Genomic DNA, 24,555 nt, shown 5'->3' on the forward strand with positions numbered 1-24,555 from the left:
CTCTGATCTAATCTGGCTAGCGATTGCGGTTGATGTTGAGCACGGTGTTACCACACGTGATCTGGTGCGGATGCCTGACCGAGCGCCTTCAGCTAGATGAGTCCACTAAAACATATGGTCAGCATCCAATGTCGAAAACTTACAGAGCTATTTATTTTAGGGATTTATTTACCGCTACACAGGAATACAAGCAAAAGTTTACCCAAAGTTTATGCAGTGTCAGAAACAACAAAATGACATAGTTAGAACACGAATGAGTTAAAAATCGTTCGTTGATGAAAATAAATCAAGTTAACCCATTGTGATTATGCCTTTGGCCACGTAATATGCTTCACGAATCCATAACGTATTACTGGTGTTTCAAAACTCGCGCCTCAAAGTATGATAAATTTTGAACATGTTTAAATGATGAGCAAATTAAAGACACTTTAGTACAGATTTCAACTACTACATGTTCATGATGACATGTTGTAAATCGTCATTTGCTCATTATTAACTGCTGTCGTTTATTTTCATTATTAAATATGGGTGTATCACGTTGTAAGTTTATTGAACCGTTGAGACATTTAAATCTGACACAGTTAAGTATCATGATGTTATGCTAATCCAATTAGTACTCAAAGTCGAAGTCAGCAAAAACACTCAACAATTTCTTAATGCCAGACAGCTATGGAAGCTGTTCTTCATTTTCACTACATAGAAAACTAAATGACCTGTCAAGTCCATATATATTATATATGGATACGCATATGTGATATGCGTATCACATTAAATCTCAAAGACGCGTCTTGAAGATCTAATGACAAGTATTAAGTATGTTTGCTCACGACTGGAAATAGAACTGGTTCATATTTTTTCATCTGCGGTATCGCATACTGAATGCAAAAGTTTCCATCCTAAACAACTCTCCCGAAGTGCTAGTGACTTCATGAATTGGTTTACTTCCAATGTATCTTTTGGTCTGATTATATACATCTGTTAATATGGTTACGCAAATAGTAGTTATTTCGGGCAAAGAATTCTTAATCTGAGAACATCTGTAAATATTTACGATGTACATCTCAGATATAAAGAGTAGAATGCTAATGAAACCCTACACGCATATAGACAGTAAAGTAGCGGTTATTTGAGAGATTTACTTTATTATGAAATAGCATTATTCATGTAATTTTTATGTGACGAAACTTGCACAGGGTTTTACGAAACTGGTCCTACTGTTCTTTTGTATAATAAGATGTATGATTTGAGGGTGGAGTGCCAGAGGCCTGTGATTGTTCTGTACCAGCAAACTTCAGTCTAATCTCTTAAACAATTGTTCAATAACTTAAGCCATTTAAAGATTTAGATACCAACTCTCTCAGCAGTAGATCCTAAAAGTTGATTACTTGACGGAGAAACTTATTTTGCCCCAGGGATGCTGTTGTCTCTTCTCATTTAAATCCCCCTGCTATGTCCACTGAATCATCCTGACCTAGCTGACAGACTATATTTCATGTCAAAAATCTTTTCTTGGAATCTTGCTCAGTGTATTAGAATGACAAGTGACAGTCACGATGTTGCGACCGATAGAGCTTGAATTTTCCAACCAATTAAGGAAAGGCATTTTCATATCCTCTATAAATTACTTAACGTTACACCTCGTTTTCTGTTCAATCATTCTTATTATGAATCTCAACTTGTTTTGTTTTTACTGTTAGGACTTCCAATGAGTTCAGACAACGTTGTTACTTCAGTACTCCCAGATTCATATTCACTAGCTCGAAGACACTTACAGTTGAGTCGAGCAAAGCTCAAAGCCACTAGTCGAGTGTCTGCGTTGCTGGCAGGTTTCGCTATGGTTGCAATCATTGAATTGCAGGTTACTTTAACAGTGACTGTAAATAAGTGGTTTAGGTTGCTGTTGGCGAAAGTAAACCACCTGAAGGATTATTGTTTGCTTTCACGATTCTTTCATGTCTTCTGGTTGTCGTGCATATAATGGCTGTAATGATAAGTACTTGTATTTTGCCACATATTGACTCATACATGGTCCCTCAAGACTGTTATTTGATTGAGGAAGCACCACACAACAGATTAAGAACGTAAGATATCTGTTTTTACAGTTATCAATTTTTTCCTTATAGATTTGTTGAAGTTGCATGGATTTGCAGTACTGTGGTTGGCATCATTTTATTTTTAGCTGTGGTAACTTTAGCATTTTGGGTTAAATTTTGGTCTGTGAGTAGCCTGTCTGCCATAGCCGCAACAATTGTTTTGATGCCAGCCATGCTCATTTTCGTCATTTTCGCTATATTATTTTATCGTGCGCTCACTACCTACAAAGTGGAACGAGCTACGGAAATGATACGTAATATTGATATGCGCATGTCCTTTCTTAGAAGTGGAGTTCAGAAGATATATGACGAAGATAACAGGAAACAACATGTTTGATGTTGAATACTTTTTGTACCTTTTCTTATCTATTCTTACATACAGTGCCCTCTTGTGTTCCTAATTGAATATGAATTGAATAATATAAATTGAGTGTCTTACTGGCTTTTGTTTGTCAGATTATTTATTTTTACTTAAATTGTTCTCAATATTTAACATAACGGGTTTATTTACCTTTCCAGTATGCAAATGGTTATGTAGGAGTCTCCTACATTTTTTCTGTTATTTATTTAACGGCAGATATCATGTTTGGATCTCATTACTTGATTTCTGTACTATGATCTTATGAATAAAGCATGCGATACAGCATCGATATGTACTTACTTACTTACTTACGCCTGTTACTCCTCACGAAGGAGCATAGGCCGCTCACCAGCATTCTCCATCCAACCCTGTCCTGAGCAATCCTTTCCAGCTCCTTCCACTTGTAATTCATCCTTTTCATATCTGCTTCTATTATCCGACGTAATGTGTTCTTTGGCCTTCCTCTTTTTCGCTTCCCTTCAGGATTCCAAGTTAGGGCTTGCCTCGTGATGCAGTTTGACGATTTGCGTAATGTATGTCCTATCCATTTCCATCGTCTTTTCCTAATTTCTTCTTCAGCTGGAAGTTGGTTTGTTCTCTCCCACAGAAGGTTATTGCTGATGGTATCCGGCCAATGGATGTTGACTATCTTGCGTAGACAGTTATTTATAAATACTTGTACTTTCTTGATGGTGGATGTTGTAGTTCTCCAAGTTTCAGCTCCATACAGTAGAACTGCCTTGACGTTCGTATTGAAGATTCTCACTTTGATATTGGTTGAAAGTTGTTTTGAGTTTCATATGTTCTTCAATTGTAGGAATGCGACCCTTGCTTTGCCGATCCTCGCCTTTACGTCTGCATCGGATCCTCCTTGTTCATCGATGGTGCTTCCCAGGTATGTGAAGGACTCTACATCTTCCAGAGTTTCGCCATCAAGTGTGATTGGATTGCTGTTCTCCGCTTTGAATTTGAGGACCTTAGTTTTCCCTTTGTGTATGCTGAGGCCTACTGATGCAGAGACTGCCGCTACACTGGCTGTCTTCATCTGCATCTGTTCGTGTGTACGTGATAGGAGGGCTAGGTCATCTGCGAAGTCCAAATCGTCTAATTGATTTTGAGCTGTCCATTGTATTCCGTGTTTTCCTTCAGATGTTGAGGTCTTCATAATCCAGTCGACCACCAGAAGAAAGAAGAAGGGAGAGAGTAAACAGCCTTGTCTGACTCCGGTCCTTACTTGGAATGCATCTGTCAGCTGTCCTCCATGCACTACTTTGCACCGTAGTCCGTCGTATGAGTTCCGGATAATATTGACAATCTTCTCAGGAACTCCGTAGTGTCGAAGAAGTTTCCTTAATGTCCTCCTATCTACATTGTCGAATACCTTTTCATAATCAATGAAGTTGACGTATAATGATGAGTTCCACTCAACTGATTGTTCGACGATGATCCGTAGTGTTGCAATTTGGTCTGTGCACGACCGATCCTTACGGAATCCAGCTTGTTGATCTCGAAGTTGGGCGTCTACTGCATCCTTCATCCGGTTCAGCAACAATCTGTTGAAGACTTTCCCTGGTATTGACAGTAGTGTTATGCCTCTGTAGTTCTCACATTTGCTCAGATCTCCTTTCTTTGGAATCTTGACGAGGTGTCCTTCTTTCCAGTCCATCGGCACTTGTTCCTCCTCCCAAATCTTTTTGAATAGAAGATAAAGCATGCTTGTGGTTGCTTCGATGTCTGATTTCAGTGCTTCAGCTGGTATGTTGTCGGGTCCTGCTGCTTTCCCGTTCTTGATTTGTCTGACGGCCATTCTAATTTCTTCCGTAGTTGGTGGATTGACATCTATAGGAAGATCTATGTGTGCTGCTTCGATGTCCGGTGTATTCATTGGAGCCGGCCTATTCAGTTCCTCGAAGTATTCAACCCATCTGTTACGCTGTTGTTGAATTTCGGTGATTGGCTTGCCTTCTTTGTCTTTGACCGGCCTCTCTGGTTTACTGTATTTCCCTGCTAGTTTCTTCGTTGTATTGTGAAGCTGTTTCATATTTTCTTCTCTAGCAGCTTTTTCTGCCGTCGTTGCTAGTTCTTCCACGTATTTCTTCTTGTCGGCTCTAATGCTCCTCTTCACTTGTTTGTTTGCTTCTATGTATTCAGCTTGTGCTTGGACTTTCTCTGCTCGTGTTCGGCTGTTGTTTATTGCTGCCTTCTTGTTCTTCCTTTCTTTGATCTTGTCCAGTGTTTCTGTAGAGATCCATTCCTTATGATGGTATTTCTTTAGACCGAGAACCTCTTGACACGTTGAAGTTAATGCTTCCTTGATGCCTTTCCAGTTGTCCTCCATAGTAGTTTCTTCTTTCAGTAGATCTTGTAAGGCTTGGAACCTGTTGTTGAGAGCTATCTTGAATTCATTGAGTTTGTCAGTATCTCGAAGGAAGGCTGTATTGAACCTTTGTATTGCTGTTTGTCCACTTGTCCAGTTCTTTTTTAGCTTCAGTTTTAAATTGGCTACAACTAGGTGGTGATCTGAAGCTACGTCAGCACCTCTCCTGGTTCTCACATCTTCCATTGTCCTTCGGAATTTTTTGTTGATGCAAATATGATCTATTTGGTTCTCTGTAGTGTGGTCCGGTGAGATCCATGTAGCCTTGTGTATACGCTTGTGTGGAAATATTGTGCCTCCTATGACCAATTTGTTGAATGCACATAGATTTGCAAATCTTTCTCCATTTTCGTTTCTTTCTCCCAGTCCATGTCGTCCCATAATATCTTCATATCCAGTGTTGTCTATTCCGACTTTGGCATTTAGATCTCCCATTAGAATGGTGAGGTCCTTTCTTTGGCATTTCTCTATCACTGACTGCAGCCGCTCGTAGAATTGATCTTTAATGTCGTCGTTGCTATCATTGGTGGGTGCATAACATTGGATAATATTCATTAAGATCCCCTCCTTCTTTGTTTTGAATGATGCTTTGATGATTCTGGATCCGTGAGATTCCCATCCTACAAGTGCATTTCGTGCTACTTTGGACAGCATAAGAGCGACTCCCTGAGTGTGTGGAGCATTGTCCTCTTCGTGACCGGAGGATAGCAGCATCTCTCCCGTAGCTAGCCTTTTCTGTCCAGTGGGTTTCGCTGATTCCCAGTACTGCTAAGTTGTATCTCCTCATTTCCATTGCTATTTGACTGGTCTTCCCGGTTTCCCACATTGTTCGAACGTTCCATGTACCTATAAAAATTTTTGCTCTGGTTGTTAGAAGGGGCATCGGCCTCGTGGCTTCCGAAGGAACTCGGCTTTCACCATAAAGCGTCATAATTCTTCTAAATGAAGACCTTCTAACTCCCAGGGCAGAGTTAAAATGGTTTGGATTGTTTTTTCTGGTAAGCGTTTTTTTAGCGAGTTAGTTTTCTACGGGATGGGGACGCTAACCCCATGCCCAACCCTCCTCCTTTACCCGGGCTTGGGACCGGCAGCAACCCTATAAGAGCTACAGGCGGAGTTATCGATATGTGGGTTGGGGAATTATATAAGTTCTCAGATAAATAAATAAATATTACAAAGGATGTTGATAATCATACTAATCAGTCTTCAACGACTATCTCCTTGCATCTTGGGAATTATGTATAAAGGCTCATACAGCCCAATTAGATTGTAACTCTTATTCGGTCGATGTTATTTTAATTTTGATACCATAAGTCCCTATTCTTTTAGATACTTTTCTTCAAAGTATTTCAATGATTGGGTCCGGGTGTTTAGATCATGTTCCGACAACTAAAGAATTGGTTTCTCCATAAATACACTAACAAATCAATATAAAACTGGAGAGGGGAAAGTCCTCATACACATTTAAATGAGCACACTTTCATTGATGATACGAGAACAGTTCCCTAATAATTGAATCTCGATTTACGAAGTATGTACGCATGAGTTTACCTCGTTCATCATAAGGTTGGTATCGGTTATTATGGTCGCTTTCCTTGGATTAAGCCAAACAGATTAGTGATTGGTACAACTGAGATGTGATTAGTAAACACTTGTTAGTTCGTTCGAATGAGATTTTAGAGTACTTTGAAGGATAGTTTTCTCAGTTCGGTGTGAATATTTACAACCTGATACAATTACGTCTGTATGTTTCCTTTTTGAAAGCAGTTATTTATGATCATTCACAAAACTTGGACTGAAATTGATGGACAAGTAAGCAGTCTCGAAATGTGCACTAATTCTACTGATCGGTTAGTCATAAGCAATATACTACCTGACATGTGCATTGGCCTAGGTTACCACGCCTTACTAGGATAAGGTTATGAAGATGAATATCAAAGTAGTCATATAAATGGCAGTAAAAAACGTTATCAACAGTTTTATTCGGAAAGAAATAGGGAATTTTCAGGACAAAAAATTCCCAGGCTTTTTTAAAACTCGAGATCCAGGAAAAAGTAGTGTCTGCACCTACAACACTACAATTTCCCTATGGACCGAGTCACTCAACGTCTCCAGCTACTGATCATAGTTTGCACCTAACATGGTTCAGATTAGTGGTAAGTGACTTCGCGGACTCACGATACGTCTCGGTTTAGTTCCTCCTGGTTTGAATTCAACCTACTACGAGTGGTGGCTTGGTGGTTTTAAGACCCTCGGTTTTCGGCTACTAAATCCTAGATTTGAACCCCGCCCCTTCTACTTCTGTTTGGGCAACTGGGTAATATCATTAGCTCTTACACTTAGTGTGGCTCATACCGAAAACGTGTTTAATAAATTAATTAGAAACGATGACAAAGATCGGGTGTCGAAACAGGTAGTGGTTGCAGACATGCAATATATATCTCAACCACCTCAGTCTATGAAGATCTACATATTGATCAACTAACTTGCCACCTTTGTTTGGTGCCGTATCCCTAACTTCAGTATCACTCACTCTGTCGGTCCATGATAGACGAGGAATACTTCGAAGGCATGTTACACAACCTGCGCCCTGAGCGCGTCTTCTACTTTCATAGACCATGTTTCATGTCCATGGAATAGTACAAAGCGAATCGCTTCGTACTATACTTGTCATTTGGCGAGCAGATGGACCTCTCGTTTACAGCACAACGCAAATCAGAGGAAGCCAACAGGACTTTGTGAATGCGTGGTAAGACTGTTTTGGACGCCAAACTACCAGGGTTGACGAGACTTATGATATAAGTGGAGTGGTCAACATACTCAACTACTTCACTTCCTATGATCAAAGCAGGCGACGATCCAAATTCATCCTGATGACATTTTGCATTTGGAGGGCGAGAAGCACACACCGAACATGTTCACATCTTTTCTCAAGCTGATCGAAATACTGGATTATGTCACCGTCTTCACCGAATAGGACTATATCGTCTGTCTACTTTAAGTTGATGGGTATTGGTAAATCAATCGTTGAAAAGGTATAAGAAAGCGACAGAATCTCGATCATTGTCATCCCTAAAAATTTATGGAGTCAGCCTGTTAGGTTATGCTGCTTTCCTTTGATTCAAGTTAGTTATAGCTTCCTTAATCTTACTAAGAGTTGGGGACCTGGGTGGAGTTTTGTTCTTTGAGCTGTATGGTCGAGGTCGACAGGACAAGCTGTGAGTCATGTCGAAAAATTCGAACACTTCACTCCTACTTAGAGTTTGTACTGATTATGTTGTTTAGAGGAACAATGAAAGCTTCGCGACCAAACCATCCAGCTCAGAAAACTAAACTCCATCTGAGCTACTAGTCTTTTCCACTATCTCAAGTTGGTGACTTGTGTCGATTTCCCATTTCGGTTGTTTGGAAATATTGTAACTCGACCTCTAACATTTGGGCTTTTGATGCCTGTCTTTTTTGATAAATCTGAAGACACATCTGGTGTTATGTTTCATTCCCTTTCTCATCTCTTCTCCATTCATCGCCCACAATTCACGCGTAGGTTTTATATCAGTTTGCGTGTAAGTTGTCTTCACTCGTTATCGCGTTCGGAGCCTTAAATATACTTTTGACTTCTAAGTTGAGCTTTAAGAGTATTTCTTGAAGTTTTGTCATCCAGTATTACATGAGAACGCGTTTTCACGATACAGCTTTATCATGTATAACAGAAATGTACTGCAGAACGAGCACCAGCCTTCCACTAAATCTTAAGCAATAAATGACGATAATATGATCTACTTGCATCCGTCTAGTTAGTTTCAATGGTCCCCATGTCAGATGATCATTTGTATTTTGGCTTCTTTCACAATTGTTCATTTAAATGAACACATAAATGGGAAGGCTCATTGCAATGTGCTTTGAAAGTTCGTTAAAACCACTAGTTTTTGTTTGACAGCTGTAGCTTATTACCACCATTGTGATTATATTTTATTCACTTTCTCAACTAATCAGTTTCTTATTGTTACTAGAAAATTTCACACAGAGTAAATGTTGTTTCTTTGTAAATCAGATTTATATTTTTGATTATGAATAGTTTAATGTGTAGTCAATAATTAAACTTGAATGGACTAGTAAAGTTTCATTGATCATCATTTTCCCCTTCATTTGTTTCTAGGGCACTTAATCTTTTTTTAGTAACAATGTCCTCTGCCTTTACTGCAAAGGATTTGAATCATTTTGATTATGTTATTATTGGAGGTGGGATTGCTGGTGTTGTGTGTGCTGAAACATTATGCGAACTCTTAAATCCAAGCAGGTTTTCTGGGGCTCTCCAGTCATCGTCGGGTCATCTAAACTATGCATCTAAACGTGTAGCATTGATATCTGCTTCTCAAACTGTGAAAACTACAGTCAATCTACGTCGAATAAGCAATATGATCGAAACTTTTGATATTGAGGAGAAATCTGGTAGTTCATGGTCCGAAACATGGCCCGACACGTTAACCGTAATCTGTGATACAGTGATAAAACTAGAGTGAGTTCTATTTACTTGATACTTTATACTAGTCGCTGGTATTAGTTATGTCAGTCGTTAAACCATTTTCTTAAGGAAAAGTGTCCAAATGTAAGTTTGATGCTGGACCGTGGTTTTGATATACCTTTTATCTGTTAATTAAAATATTTTGTTATTTTTGAGTGATTAAATGACTATATTTCTCTGCATTTTTGTAGAATAGTGTACCTACTGATCAAGTGAATAGCAAGCAGTGCTAGAATAGAGTATGTAAATAAACAAAGAGTTATCATAAAACCAGGACGATGTGCACTTGCTGCAGTGTCATGGACGGAATAAATCCGAATGTCTTATGCAACTTAATCCAATATTTCTTAACTTAATTGATTAGCATTATAAGTTGTTTGGAATATGTATCGTCCTCTATTTTGCACTCACCATAGCCATGACTAGTATTTGTTAAGGGTGTGCATCACACACTGTTGTGACATAAGATTACAGAAATATCAAATAATGTACCACCATTGCCCCCAAATGCCCTGGTATGGCCGAGAGTGGGGTGGGCCCGCCCTCCCTCTCGAAATGCTCTCACACGGCCACGCGTATATAGCCTCTGCCAGGGAAGTCCTACTCACTGCCTTCTCGTGGCGGGGATGTTGTTTACGAAAATGAGAGGACAAAATGCGAATGTCCGGCGCTTTAACCGGATTCCAAACCAATGGTGCACATGGGCTCCAGTATCCTGAAGGAACAAATGGCGTATGAACCAACCGTTGGTCATCGGCTACCATAGGGCTGCATCTCATCACGATGCTCCACTGCCTTGTGGATCAGACTTTTAGGTCGAAGGCTCGATGAGTGGCCCCCTAAGATAACCACCTGCTTCGATCTGGGCACTCGGGCAGTATCACAGCCCCCCCCACACACAAATATGGTGTGGCGCATATGTATTTGGTGCCCTCTTGTACCAGTATTTATGTGTTAAAATAATAATAATAATAATAGTACCACCGTTAGTAAAAAATTTTCATCCAACCTCAATCTTATCCCGTTGATGCTATCATCAAGCTAAATAACACTACGGACGTTGGTGACCAAACACAAACTTGATAGTTATTGTACATCATTTTGATTGTCATATTATGACAATACCTATTTTTGATGAATAACATTATTACCTCACTGATCAAATCGAATTCTTGACTGTAGACGCTTCTTTAATTACATGTTGTGATTACCCAATCGGTATTTATTGATTGAAACACTTGTTCCTTAAAATCCTACCATATCAAGGAGGCTAATTGAGAAGGGATTTAAAAAAAACTTGCTGTTGACTACAACGAGGAGTGGCTACGTGGAACTACGCTTATTTATGACTGACTAATTAGCCGATTCAGGGATATTGGGTTTAGATCTTATAGGTTGATCGGTCAGAGAGGAATATGAAGAACACTGAGACATAGCTTAAGCACTTGTGTCCTAGGTTAGTTCTAAACACTTTCATTGTTTATTTATGTTCGTTACAGCACAAATAGTATAGCGTATGTGTTTGCGCTATGTGCTTTATACGTATGATAGATTTATGGAAAGTGTAGATGTCCGTTTAACATAGGGATTCTCTTAATGTCGCGTTAACACGTTTTTCAGTATACTTACGGGTCGATGTCCCGAAGTGTAGTTACGTAAGAAAACCACTTGCTTTGCGTCGGATAACAATGGCTTACAGTGATTAATCTATATATGTTCATTGTTGAGTTAATGTTGCTGACTATTTAGTCAGACAATATTGTTCCTTGTGTTAGCTAAGAACAAGTGCTTGTCAGAGAAAAATAGATATCCTTGGTTTATGAAATCCTTACGATTCTCATAGTATTCATTATAGTCCCCTGCTAATATGATTACCTTGCATTATGCAGTTAACTTGACATTTTTCAGTAAGATTTGTTTTTGATCTCATGTGAGTTCTAGTTAGTGGGCTCGTAAGCTATGGTAAAAATGGGCGCTTTGTTCAAGGGATATTTCTAAATCCATATCATACTAGTATTTCGAGGTGACTATCCATTGTAAACCGTTCAAAAATTTCCTTTTTTCCCATAGACTTAGTGTTTCGTTTACATCTGCACACCGTGCAGGGCTGATGGGTGAATACTCAGACTTCCACAGATGGATTACGGCAGTTCATAAATCCATCATTTGTGACTAAGTGGGTAACTGTTGTGACTTTCAGTTCGGCTAGTTATCATGTAATTTATTCGCCAATCGAAATACGACTTATTCACTCTTGTACTGTACTACGCCAATGACGTTTCCCCGGTCTGATCAGCCTAGCGTCCTTATTGGTCCTTTGCTCGCCTAGCCCGTCCAGTTGAGTCCAGAACACCAATAACAGCTTCCACTATGCGAATCATTTATTTCAGACATACTTGGTTTATATACCAACCAAACAGACCGCATCGCACTATAAAATAGGAAATAACATCTATACACAATAAAGCCAGAAAGTGGCTGTAAACGTGGGAGACAGTAATTAATAAACTGAGTATGCTTTAAGAATAGTAAATCGTATAATAATAAATTATAGGTCAAAATGAGGCTTATAATAAGAGGAATATAAATATACACAATCTAGTTACTGAACAGTTATATAATAGGAATATATATTTATAATATTAGTCCATTAATGGGTTTCAGAAGTTATTCGTAATTTAATCTTTGCTAGGATATAACAGTAACCATACTTATGTCCTGTGTGTCTGATATTGACAAAACTCATTATTTGCTTTAATTAGAGGTATCATTTCCGTCTTGGCTTAACGATCGAGTTCTCGTTAATTTTTCGTTGTTACCAATCATTACATGAATTTACGCCTGAGAATCTTTTGAAAGCTAGCAAATCAATGTTAAGGATTTCAGAATCAAACAATGTATTAGCACAACAAGGTAGGGAGGCCTTTATCGATGAAGTTTGTAAAATGTCACTTCGTTATCAATATGTTCTAACTGATCTGTTCAGTCATTTTCTTCATATATATACATATACATAATTTGATTTTCTCATTACATTTTTGGATTCAGTCCTTCTAGTCATACTGTTTATTTACAACAACGTGGTTATGAGAATCCAATTTTTTATAACAAATTATGTCTAACAACTGGCGGTGTTCCGCGGCTTATTGATCCGAAGCACCCATATGTTATTGGTCTAAGGGATACAGAGAGCATCAAAAATTTTCAACACCGTCTACTGGGTAAGTACATGGTTATTTATGGATTATACTGAAATACTTCATGTGCATTAATTTTGTCATCAGTTCGTATCATTAAGACGATTTAATCTTATTGTGTGAAAAGACTGACATAAAGAAGGTACTTTATAACATTTGACTAGAACGGCAACTTATTTGATCCACATTCTAGACCTTCATGGAACTAATTAATCATTCTTAAATAATGTGCATATACGTGAAGTTTGATTATAATAAGCAGTGTTTGAGCATTACCATAGTTTTTATTGTGTAATTAAGCGTACTAGTCGTGCTGCTGATTCTTTAAGATCTATGTATCTGTGTTAACATTTTACTCTAATTTAAATGCCTTTGGTATGTTTATCTGAACCCTGAAAGTTGATAAATGATGGGGTAATAAATTTCTCCCAGTTTCTATTTTTTTGTCCAATTAAGCTGTGGGACTTGATCGCCATAGTTTATTAGGATGTTCTACGCCTTCTAACAAATCGTTTATCTCACTGACTCAAATCAATTCATTCCTTTAGTAAATTTATTTAGTGCGATAAGATGAAGCCTATCAGAACTATGTGATATGTTAACTCAATGCATTTAAAAAAATCTGATCACGCATTTATTTGTTAAGAACACTTATATATGAAAAATGAAAAGTCAACTAAACCAATGGAAGGTAAGAGGGAACAAAGATCATGAGGAAAATAATGTGGTGTGCTTCAGATTGTATTTCACATTATTGTGGAGCTGGATCAGTGATATCACACGTGTTTCCGGACAAATCAGAAAAGGCAATTACTCATGCTACTAGATCACTCACCAGCTCCGCAGAGCTTCAGCAGTTTTATCAGCGCAGACTATCTCAATCATCGATGACTGCGTTCTATCTGCTGAACGTGTCATAATCCCAACGTAGCTGCAACCAGCAGTGTTTGAACAGTTGCACGCAGGACATCCCGGAATAAATCGTATTAAAACGCTAGCACGAAGTTATGTATACTGGCCGCATTTAGATACCCAACTGGAGCAGATATCTCGGTTGTGTACCAAATGTGCATTAGTAACAAAGGTACTGTAGAAAGCAGAGTTGCAATCATGGCCAATACCACAGTCACCGTGGCAGCATATACACTTGGATTTTGCTGGTTCACTTCATCGACAAACTTACCTTTTGTTAAATGATGCATATTATCAAGTGGCCAGAAATTTTCCTGACGGAACAGCCAATTGCAAGCGGCATAGTCGGAGAACTATGCCATTTATTAGTCGTTTCAGGGTTCCAGAACTAATAGTTAGCGACAATAGAGCACAGTTTGCATCTGTTATCTCCTCAGAATTTTCGTCGTCAGAACGGAATCAGTCATGTCCGAACAGCCTTCATTCCATCCTTAATCTAATGGCCAAGTAGAACGCAACGTTGGTACATTTAGAAATGTTATGTAAAAGATCAAAAGGAGAGGGGACCACTGAAGAGACTTTAGAGAGGTTCCTGACCTACACCAAACCCTCAGACAATTAACGGGGTCCCTCTAACAGTAGCTTTACTTGACTGAAAAATACGAACACATCTAAATGTCATTCATCCGACGCCAGCTCTTGATCCTCAACGAGACATTGATAGAGTAGTGATTCAACGGATATTGGGCGCAAAGACGATTGTTCACTGTGGGTCAAAAAGTACCTACTATGGACTGTCGTGATAAACATCGTACATAGAAAGCTGGTCGAATCGTGCAAAAGAAAGGAAGTGTGGTTTACGAGGTGTCAGTTGGCTCAAACGTTTGTGTGTCATGCTACCCAACCGAAAACAACTTCGATTGACATAAACCAGACCTGAAATAGAATACCTCTTAATGTTCTACTGGACACCTTTGAAATCGAAGCCTCTGAAACAGCAATGCCAGTCTATGCACAAGCAAAGAGTGATACTATTTCTTTATTGCTTAGACGGTGGATAAATCGGAAGCACGAAAAAGTCGCACGGTCATAGGTGGACTCTAACACCGGATCATACCTATTTGCTAAGAGAGGATTTTTTAGTGGTGTAGTGTATGCTACTGATGTCGACAGATATAAGTAGCATGTATCATCAATGTAAGGTGAAATGCCTGGCGGCGGAAGGTTAAGAAGATTAAGGAAAAGGGAACAAAAACAGAGTGGTTGGTGTGGAAATGAAGGAATAAAGCCATTAATAATAATAATAATAATAATAATAATAATAATAATAATAATAATAATAATAATAATAGTAACAATCAAGTCTGAGACAATTGATTGACATTTTTCAGATGAAGTATTTACTGCATGCTTCTCAGATTTTACTGAGATTCTGTAATTTTGTGTTCAAACACATTCTGTTGTCCCCACTGTTATTCTTGTTCACTACAATGGTATATAGATTAGATTAAAGCATGTTCCGTTAGAGATTGTGTTGGGGAACATAAGTACGTTTCTGTTCAACCGTGTTCTTATTTAGAGACTTGTTATGTGAAGTAGTTTCCAAGAATACTAAGCAATAAGAGTAACTGGGTCATAACAAGAGAAACCATAACAGAGGTACACCAAACTTCTATCGAGCCCCTCACGTCGCTATCAGCCACCAATGGAGGGGCTCGGTAGAAGACCGTCGCTCGTTCCGGAGCACATGCTTAGATTCAGATCGTGCTCTAATGCGAGCGCGTATTTGTCTGCATTTTATTGGACGTAGGAAAGACGCTGGAAGGAAACCCCTTAGGATTCTGCTTAATGATAGCTAAGCTAAGAATATATTTCAGAAACAACTAGGAAAACAGTCAGGCAGCCGTGTAAGTGATGCCCACCGCGAGGCCGCTTGGAATGATATCCGAAGAACTGGAAACAGCACTGATATCTGCTAATAAGGTTAACCATAAGGTTAGGGAGAAATATTGGATCTCAGCAGCATCTACCCCGCTGATAGGTGCTCAAAAACTTATCCCATCTGGCTCTGAACATGACGAAGAGCGGAGTCAGCTTAAGCGCAGGCTGATAAGAAGTCTACGCAATGATCGCAAACAGTGGAGGGTAGCAAAAGCAAGAAAGATGGAAAAGGCAGCAGCAATAGACAACAGAAAACAATTGTTCAGACTTGTCAAGGAAACCGGTATTAGAAATCCAACTGTTATCTCGGAAAAAGATGGACATATTATTCACTTTCAATCCAGGAGATTGGATCGATGGGCAGAACACTTTAGGGATCAGTTCAACTGGACTTCAGCCACACTTCGGTTTCCCACGGTCTCCAGTCAACCTGAATGGCAAGTTAATGTAGGTCCTCCGTCTCTTTACGAAGTTGGAAAAGCTATAGGAAATCTGAAGCGTGAGAGAACAGCAGGCCCTAACAGATTTACCCCTGAGATTTTTAAGGATGGCGATCCATATTAGCAGTGAGATTGACTGAGGTCTTAGTTGGAGTCTGGAAACGGGATGTAATCCCATCTGACTGGACTCAATCACTGATTGTGTCAGTCTATAAGAAAGGACATAATTCCTCTTGTGATAATCACAGAGGAATCAATAATAATAATAATAATAATAATAATAATAATAATAATAATAATAATAATAATAATAATACTTTGACGCCTAACCAAAACTCGTGAAGAATAGACTAGAGAAAATCAGGCTGGTTTTCGACCTGGACGTGGTTGTATAGACCACATATTCACACTACGTCAGGTTCTAGAACATAGACACACATTCAGACACCCCACAATGGCAGTATTTCTCGACCTTAAGGCGGCATTCCACTCTGTTGATCGTGAGGTTCTGTGGCAATGTTTGTCACTGAAAGGAGTACCAAAGAAGTACATTAACCTTATAAAGGCTGTCTACTCGAACACAACTGGTCGAGTGAGAGCTTATGGCGAACTGTCATCAGAATTGATTACCTCAAGTGGTGTTCGTCAGGGTTGTCCACTCTCTCCATTCTTGTTCAACTTTGTCGTCGACGTACTTTTAGAGATAACACTTTCCTCGTCTAAATTTCCAGGGGTTGAACTTCTACCGGGAGGTTCACTTGTTGACTTAGAATATGCTGATGACATAGTTTTATTTGGTGAAGACGCTGACAAAATGCAGAGTCTTCTGACCACTCTAAGCAACAATGCAAGCATGTTCGGGATGCGATTCTCCCCCTCGAAATGCAAAATGTTGCTTCAGGATTAGGTTGCATTGACACCCGAACTGATGATAGGGAGTGAAGTAATTGAGCGTGTCGATCGCTCCACTTATCTTGGAAGTCTCATCAGCCCTTGTGGTCTGGTGTGTGACGAAATCTCAGCACGGATACAGAAGGCTCGATTAGCTTTTGCCAACTTGCGTCATTTATGGCGTAGGCGAGATATCCGTCTATCAACCAAAGGACGGGTTTACTGTGCAGCAGTTTGTTCCCTCCTACTTTATGGCAGTGAAACATGGTTGGTAAGAGTATAGAATATTCGTAGGTTACTAGTATTTGATCACAGGTGTCTTCGAAACATCGCTCGTATATCGTGGGACCATCGAGTAAGTAATACAGTTGTTAGGAAACGGGTACTAGTTAAGGATGGCAAATTAATTGATGAAGTGGTGAAACTTCATCAGTTGAGATGGCTGGGACATGTGTTACGTATGCCAAACCACCGACTGCCTCGACTTGCGATTTTCAGTGGTATAGGAGTAGGTTGGAAGAAAGCTAGGGATGGCCAGACCAAAATATGGAACAAGTCCATGAAGGCATGGACTACTTGGTTGGAATCCGCGAGACGATGGCAACCGATGGTTGTAGACCTTGAATGACATGGCTCAAAATCGTTTGCAATGACACAGGTGCATACACTCTTTGTGTCCTCCCAAATTCTAATCTCCTGAATTCTCCTTTCCCTTTTTTTCTCTTTCCAAATTTATTTCACTGGATTATACTTTTTGAATAACATTTTCAAACCCTAATCTTTCTAATCACTGCTTATACTTTTACTACCTCTACTACTATGGGATTTGAATCGACAATTGTACATCTATGGTAATATGGTTTGGCGACTTGAACTGATGTACGTACATACGACGTTCGTTGTTGTCGCTGACTGATTGAAATCGACGAGTTCCAAAGTGGACAAAAAGTTCATTCTGAACTCCATTGCTGGCCGCAATCAATCTCCTGTATGAAACCATTCCTAGAAACCTTGGTACGTTCGAGGATGAGGAATTTTCTCTCTCTCTCTCTCTCAAATCAGTTTCATACAGCCTTGAATGTGTAGCCACTGTCAAGGGACTCCTACTCACTGCCTTCTCTTAGCGGGGCTTTTGTTTACGAAATTGAGAGGATGAAAAACGAATGTACGGGGCTTAAACCTAGTTAGCGGGTACAGAGAATTCTTCTAGGGGTGTTGGAGAACCCTGGTCCCAAACCAATGGCGGACATGAGCCCCAGAATCTTGGGGGCACAAATAGCCTATGAACCTATTCTTGGTCACCGGTTACCATTAAACCGCATCTCTTAACATCGCTTCATTGCTCTGTGGATTAGACATCTGGGTCGAAGGATTGGGGAGTGGCTCCCTAAGAAAATCACCTGTTTTGTTTGGGCGCCTAGGCTGTACCCTAGCTCACACACAAATCAGATGATGGTCAGAACTAAAAAATTAACTCTCGCTTCAATTCGCACTCTCACAAATCGTATTTACAATTATTTGGTAATATTCGTTTATACTTTACAATGAATAGGTTGTCTGTTCTCGTTTTGTGTATTCCTTTATTTTTAACTCATACAACAGCTCGCCTATGGTAGGAATCCATTCCTATTTAAACGATCTGAAGTATTTGACCAGTCGAAAATTGAATACTTTCATTGAATACGAATGCTGAAACTATGTCTGACATTCAAACTGTCCTCCTTCAACGTTCGCTTACTAATGCAGATATGACAACACATAGGATTGACAATGTCTTTAGAAAGTCTTAACATTGATGTCTGTTGTCTGTTCGAGGCCTTTATTCAAGAATAGTAATGTACTACAAATTCACTATCTGTCGCTTCGAAAAGCTTGTTTTATTTGCGTTTATCCGGGGACTTTGCGGCATTTTCGTCTGGTTTGGTTGGTGTAAGTGTCTCACTGAGCGCTAGAGTAGAGGTTGCATTAGTTGATTAGACCCTCATTAATAGTCGATTGTGTGCTGTTAGTTTAGAAAGCTCCATCAAATTGAGAAGTAATCGGTGTGAGAGACGATGTCTCCGTTATCTCCGCCTACACCCAGAAATATTGCAGCCCGGACGTAATCAAGAGTGAGTTCTGCCACCAATTAAGTGGTCTGCAGAAACCGCGTTCGTCAGATATCGTAGCACTATTTGGAGATTTAGATGTACAGTCTGGACGTTCAGGCACAGAAGAATCATTTAAGTAGCTAGTGTGAATTTGTTGGTCACAGGTCAGATAACAGTGGCCGTCTATTGCAACTTTGCGTAGACTACAACCTGTTCATGACGAGCACTAACTATCAGCACAATCATCGCCGATGTGCTACCTGGTGTCCTTTTTCTGCAGCTCAGGCCTAGACTCAAATCGTAGGCAGTCACCGCTGGCGTGGTTGTGAACAAAACCTTCGCTCCTTCGGCCCTGATCATAACCTCCTTTGCACAAATCTTATCTTACGTTTCAGTGGCCAACAAATTCATCGTCCTAAACAGATCTGTGCAAGGAAATCGGTTACACTTTTTGTTGCAAGTGGTAATCTAGTCGAGAAAATTTCAAGGCTATCTATCAACAAACCGAAATGTATAGATGAGGACTGGCTGTAGTTACATGTGGCTATCAAAATGGCGAATAAAGTCACTTGCGGCTTCTCGAAAGGTCCCACTTATAAGGACTTGGTTTCTACATTCTACTTTCAAATCGTTGAGGCATGTCGGTCTACTTCGGCTAACGATAAACATGATGTTTTTGCTAATTGAATGCTTAATTCAATTTCCTAGCTGCTTTCAGTGATACCAGACTAAATCCACACAGCAACTTGAGCACAAGAGAAAAGGCACGGGAACTGGTTATAAGGGTTTATTTAACTCCCGAAATAAACCAGAATGATTTGGAAATGCACCACTTTTTATGATTTATTTACAATCAGATTAACAGTCAGATTTGTAGAAATTGAACTGACTTGTATTTAACAACAATAATTCACTAACTTACTGTGTGAACACATTTGCAATATGGTGTGATCAAGCATTTATAATCCTTCCTAAGCAGTGAATAAACGTCACACGCGGTTGGAAAAAAGGTCGGTTTCGTATATCATTCGCATTCCGATTGATTAAGTTATTACTCGCCATATCAAAACGTATATTCTTACATCAGAAAATTGTTCATAGTTTGCCTAAGGACCGAGAAGCTTTATGGTTGGTGCACGCTAACAAGTTGGAAGCAGCATCTGCGTCTTGAAACTGCCGGAGGATCTTCCAACTCACACAAACCACTGACAACAAGATTCATTTATTTGAACGGATAAACATTGGTACACCAAATACATACGTGCCACACAATAACAGTGATGTCGTGAAGAGACACAGAATGCAAAGTGAGTATAATAAAAAAGGGAACAACAACGAACAGAAGTTAGTGTATGAGAGTGAAATAATAATAATAATAATAATAATAATAATAATAATAATTGGAAAAATAGTTCATTTAGGAGAAATACAACCAGAAGGAATTCTTTCGGCTAAAAAAGTTTACTTTTGTGAAGAAAGTAAAAAAAAAGTTACCATAGGATCACCACTGGCTTCCATTCCGAGCCATATTTGATAACGTCTCTAGTCAATGTATTGCACCATCTCTAGGACCCCAACCAAGGAGTCTTGGAGGACCAAAACAAGTCAGTCCTGTACAGCCACGATAGAGCATTTTAATCTTAAGTTATTGTGTCAATTGCTTCAGGTACATGTATATCTCTAATAATCGTAAAAGACTTCGAATTTCGGAATTTTATAGGAATATTAGATCATGAACCTGATCTTTTTTTCATGTCGTCAGATGTTAAAAGCTTGATTTATTTGATCAATTAGTGGTTTTAGATTCTTAACTATCCATTTAGTGTTCTAGGTATCTCGAGAAATGACACACATCGACTAGGTATTGTTTCCCATACTTCATTTTCATCTTCGCTTGTTTCCTTAACAGTCCGGTTTGTGAGAGTCCCAAACTCAATGTTTAGTGGCTAGAAATCCATTATGAATCATCACAAAAATTATAGTACATCTGTTCTTCATTCTATCTTTTCTGCTTAGGCACTCGTCGTATGGTGTTAGTTGGGAATGGAGGTATAGCAACAGAGATCGCACATGAAGTCTCTGGTTGTCAAATTATTTGGGTTATTAAAGACAACAGCATTAGCACACCATTTCTTGACTCAGTGGCTGCCACATTTTTATTAGAAGCAAGAGAAATTTCAAAGCAAAATGATTCTGTTGAGAAGAAAGCTGAAGTTAGTTCCAGACCATCTGGAGATAAAATCTCAGAGGATACACAAATCAGACGCATGCGTTATATTGTGGCTGAGGAACGCCAATCAGAAGATATCACAAAAGCTTCAGAAGATCATCTCATGCTTGTTCCTGATCAACAGCATCCGTACGAATTGGATATCGGTAAATCATCAGTTGCTGGTGCTGCTCCAGGTCCAGATTGGGCATATGGACGCAAATTACATGGACGACTTGTCAATACAGTCGATGGTAGACTACTTAAAGTATGCATTCGTCGGTATTATATACTTAATGTGTGTCCATTTTACTAGCTATAAATTACTCAACTGAATTTCTATGTTACCATGTTTTACTATATTATAGTGATGCATAATGAATGACACAATTAGAGCAATGTTTGAAGATTAAGAATCCATTTTATTTAACTGCTTTTACATCTGATATATAAATAGGTTAAAAATATTACTTATAATTTGGAAACTTTTTTACCAATAAGATTTATCATGTATATCTACTTCATTTAATTACTTCTTACAGGTAGTTTATCAAACCAAAATCAAACAGTTTTTATCTCCAGAAGAGTTTCATGACTTAAATAGATTAGAAACCCTGCCTTTTACAAACAAGCTCAATGATAATGTGTTATCCGTTAATGATTGGCCAGTTTATGTCGAGTTAACAAATGGTGAAATTTATGGATGCGATTTAGTTGTAAGTGCAGTTGGCGTTGAAGCAAATTTAAATCCACTAAACAGAAGTCCTAGCAACGTGGATAATACTACTCATAATACTGGTAATACTTATAACATTAATAATAAAGGAACTGAAATCACAGAATCATCTAACTTAGATGCTTTATTTCATTGCGCCTCTATGGAACATGGTGGTGGTCTGTTAGTAAATGAACAAATGGAAACAAATTGGAAAGATGTGTATGCAGCAGGAGACTGTGCATATGCCAATTGGACATGGTCTCCACATTGGTTTCAAATGAAATTATGGAGTCAAGCTAGACAAATGGGATTTCAAGTGAGTTTTGCAAACTTTTCTCATTGTTACCTGTATACGAATATATGCTATGATGTTCGTTTATTTACGATATTTTTGTATACATAAAACTGTATGTGCAATTTTGTAAATCTTTTAATGTATGATGTTAATAGTTTTGACTAATTGTAATGCAATTTTACTAAGGAGTCCATTAATCACCAACTGGATTGAAAATTATAACAAATTGTACTTTTTGAAAATAAGCTCTACAGGAATGAATTCATAGTATTAACTGAATTTTGCTGGATTTTTTCGTGGTTGCATTTTTTGTTTGTGTCTTACATGAACTGCTGACCTTGATATTTGTTATAATCTTAATTGGATGAAATGTCGTGGATTGGTTGAAGTTAGACAGGAACACCGTTTGATGCCGGCTCAGTGGTCTAGAAGTTAAGCGTTCGTGTGAAACCGAAGGTCCTGGGTTCGAGTCCCGGTTGCGGGGTCATGGATGCGCACTGTTGAGGAGTCCCACGCTAGGACAAAACGGCCGTCCAATGCTCTCAGGTTTTCAATGGCAGCTTTGCATTGATCGGTTCATAATTTCAAAAAACGTTAGGGTTCAACTATTTTATATTGCTTTAATTTTATGTGAATTTAATTGTGTGATTTTTTTCCAAACGAAATTCTAGTTCACAGATGAAATTATATAATTATTGTTCACATGTTGTACAATTTATTTCATGTCATAATAAATGTAGAATTTTATTTTATACCTTATGTTGTAATATGAATTATTTGCAGTCAGATGAGATTCAGTCAGTCAGTCAGCTACAACGTAGGACCAGGCACATGTATTCATTGGTCCAAGTCGTCATACCTCATTAACACAACGAGATGGACACCGGATTCATAAAAGTAGTTAATTCAGAGGTGGTAATATATAAAAGAAAGATTGCAATAAGGATATAGTACAGGAAGAAAGAATTAGTTCGTAGAAAGAAAGATATGAAGCGATTTTAATCTCTTAGTTTAAGGGAAGACAGAGAGTGTATACACCGACACCATTGTGATCGATTCTGAGCCATGTCACCAAGAGTCTCCAACCATTGGTTACGATAGTCACGTGGACGCCAACCAAGTAGTCTGCATCTACCAACATGTCACAGACTAGAAGTTAGTGACTTCAAGCACTGATGCCACGTTTTGGTTTGGCCGCCCCTAACTTTCTTCCAACCATACCGAACACCGGTCAGCATTGCACGTCGTGGTAATCAGTGTTCGGGCATACGTAACACGTGGCCCAACCATCTCAGTCGATGAAGATTCACAACCTCATCAACTGATTTACCATCATTCCCTAATACCCTGAGTCTAACCTCACTATTACTTACCCGGTGATCCCAGCAGACTCCAGCAATATTTCTAAGGCATCTGTGGTCAAATACTAATAGCTTACGAGTGTCTTCTACTCTTAATGGGCATGTTTCGCTGCCGTAAATTAACACAGAACGGACTGCTGCGCAGTATACTCGTCCTTTTATTGATAGACGGATATCTCGCCTTCGCCATAGGTGACGTAAGTTGGCAAAAGCCAAGCGAGCTTTTCGAATCCGTGCTGAGATTTCGTCAAACACCAACCCATTAGGGCTGATCAGACTTCCAAGATAAGTGAAGTTGTCAACGAGTTCGACTACTTCACTCCCTATCCTTAGTTCAGGTGTTGACGCAGACCAGTCCTGAAGCAACAACTTGCATTTAGAGGGAGAGAAGCGCATTCCAAACATTCTGGCATTGTTGCTTAGTGCTACCAAAAGACTCTGTATTTTATCAGCGTCTTCACCAAACAGGACTATATCATCTGCGTATTCTAAGTCGATAAGTGGACCTCCTGGCAGGAGATCAATACCCGAGAATTCAGTAGAGGAGAATTTTATTTCCATCAATAGGTCTATGATGAAGTTAAACAAAAAATGGAGAAAGTGGACAACCTTGACGGACACCACTTGAGGTTGCAAAAGTAGATGACAGTTCGCCATAAGCTCTGACTCGACTGGTAGTGTTCGAGTAGAGAGCCTTCACAAGGTTTATGTACTTCTGAGGTACACCTTTCAATGACAGACACTGCCACAGTATCTCGCGGTCTACCGAGTCAAATGCTGCTTTTAAGTCAAGAAAGACCACCATTGTCGGATGCCGATAAGTATGCCTATGTTCTAGAACCTGACGAATGGTGAATATGTGGTCAGTTGAGATTAACCCATAAAATAGAAAGTTTGGCTTTTAGAAATAAAGTTTTATGATTGTCTTTTATTGTTAGCAACAAGTTGCTATTGGTTTACTTCTTGTGCAGTTTTAAACTACTGTTATTCTAACTTTCCAAAAGACATTGTCATTTTTGTAAATAAATATTGTTACTAGTGGATTTGAAACTTTAGATCCCAAATAAAATCTTCGGTACAGTAACGGTTCTTTCAGTTTCACGTTGCTGTCAATCAATATGAGAGAAAATTCATTTTCTATAAGCATT

At 39.0% G+C, this 24,555-nt stretch overlaps 1 protein-coding gene across 3 annotated transcripts in view; it reads left to right on the top strand.

The window, feature by feature from the left end:
• Positions 1-203: 203 nt before the first annotated feature.
• The window catches only part of ORAI2_1 (Protein orai-2), a gene marked incomplete at its 5' end in the record, with an annotated part of 29,507 nt that continues 5,155 nt past the window's right edge, over positions 204-24,555 (top strand). The window contains 7 exons of one of the 3 annotated variants that reach the window (XM_051213462.1): positions 204-540; positions 1,698-1,858; positions 1,894-2,081; positions 8,988-9,347; positions 12,402-12,574; positions 20,841-21,301; positions 21,576-22,067. In XM_051213462.1, coding sequence (XP_051069447.1) covers positions 1,706-1,858; positions 1,894-2,081; positions 8,988-9,347; positions 12,402-12,574; positions 20,841-21,301; positions 21,576-22,067 — 1,827 coding nt within the window. Of the gene's footprint in view, positions 541-1,697; positions 2,082-2,123; positions 3,165-8,987; positions 9,348-12,401; positions 12,575-20,840; positions 21,302-21,575; positions 22,068-24,555 lie in introns of those variants that run through there. The other 2 variants (XM_051213463.1, XM_012945234.3) reach the window with 2 other exon arrangements.

This window comes from Schistosoma haematobium, chromosome 3 (assembly GCF_000699445.3).
Source record: "Schistosoma haematobium chromosome 3, whole genome shotgun sequence".
Lineage (NCBI taxonomy): Eukaryota > Metazoa > Platyhelminthes > Trematoda > Strigeidida > Schistosomatidae > Schistosoma > Schistosoma haematobium.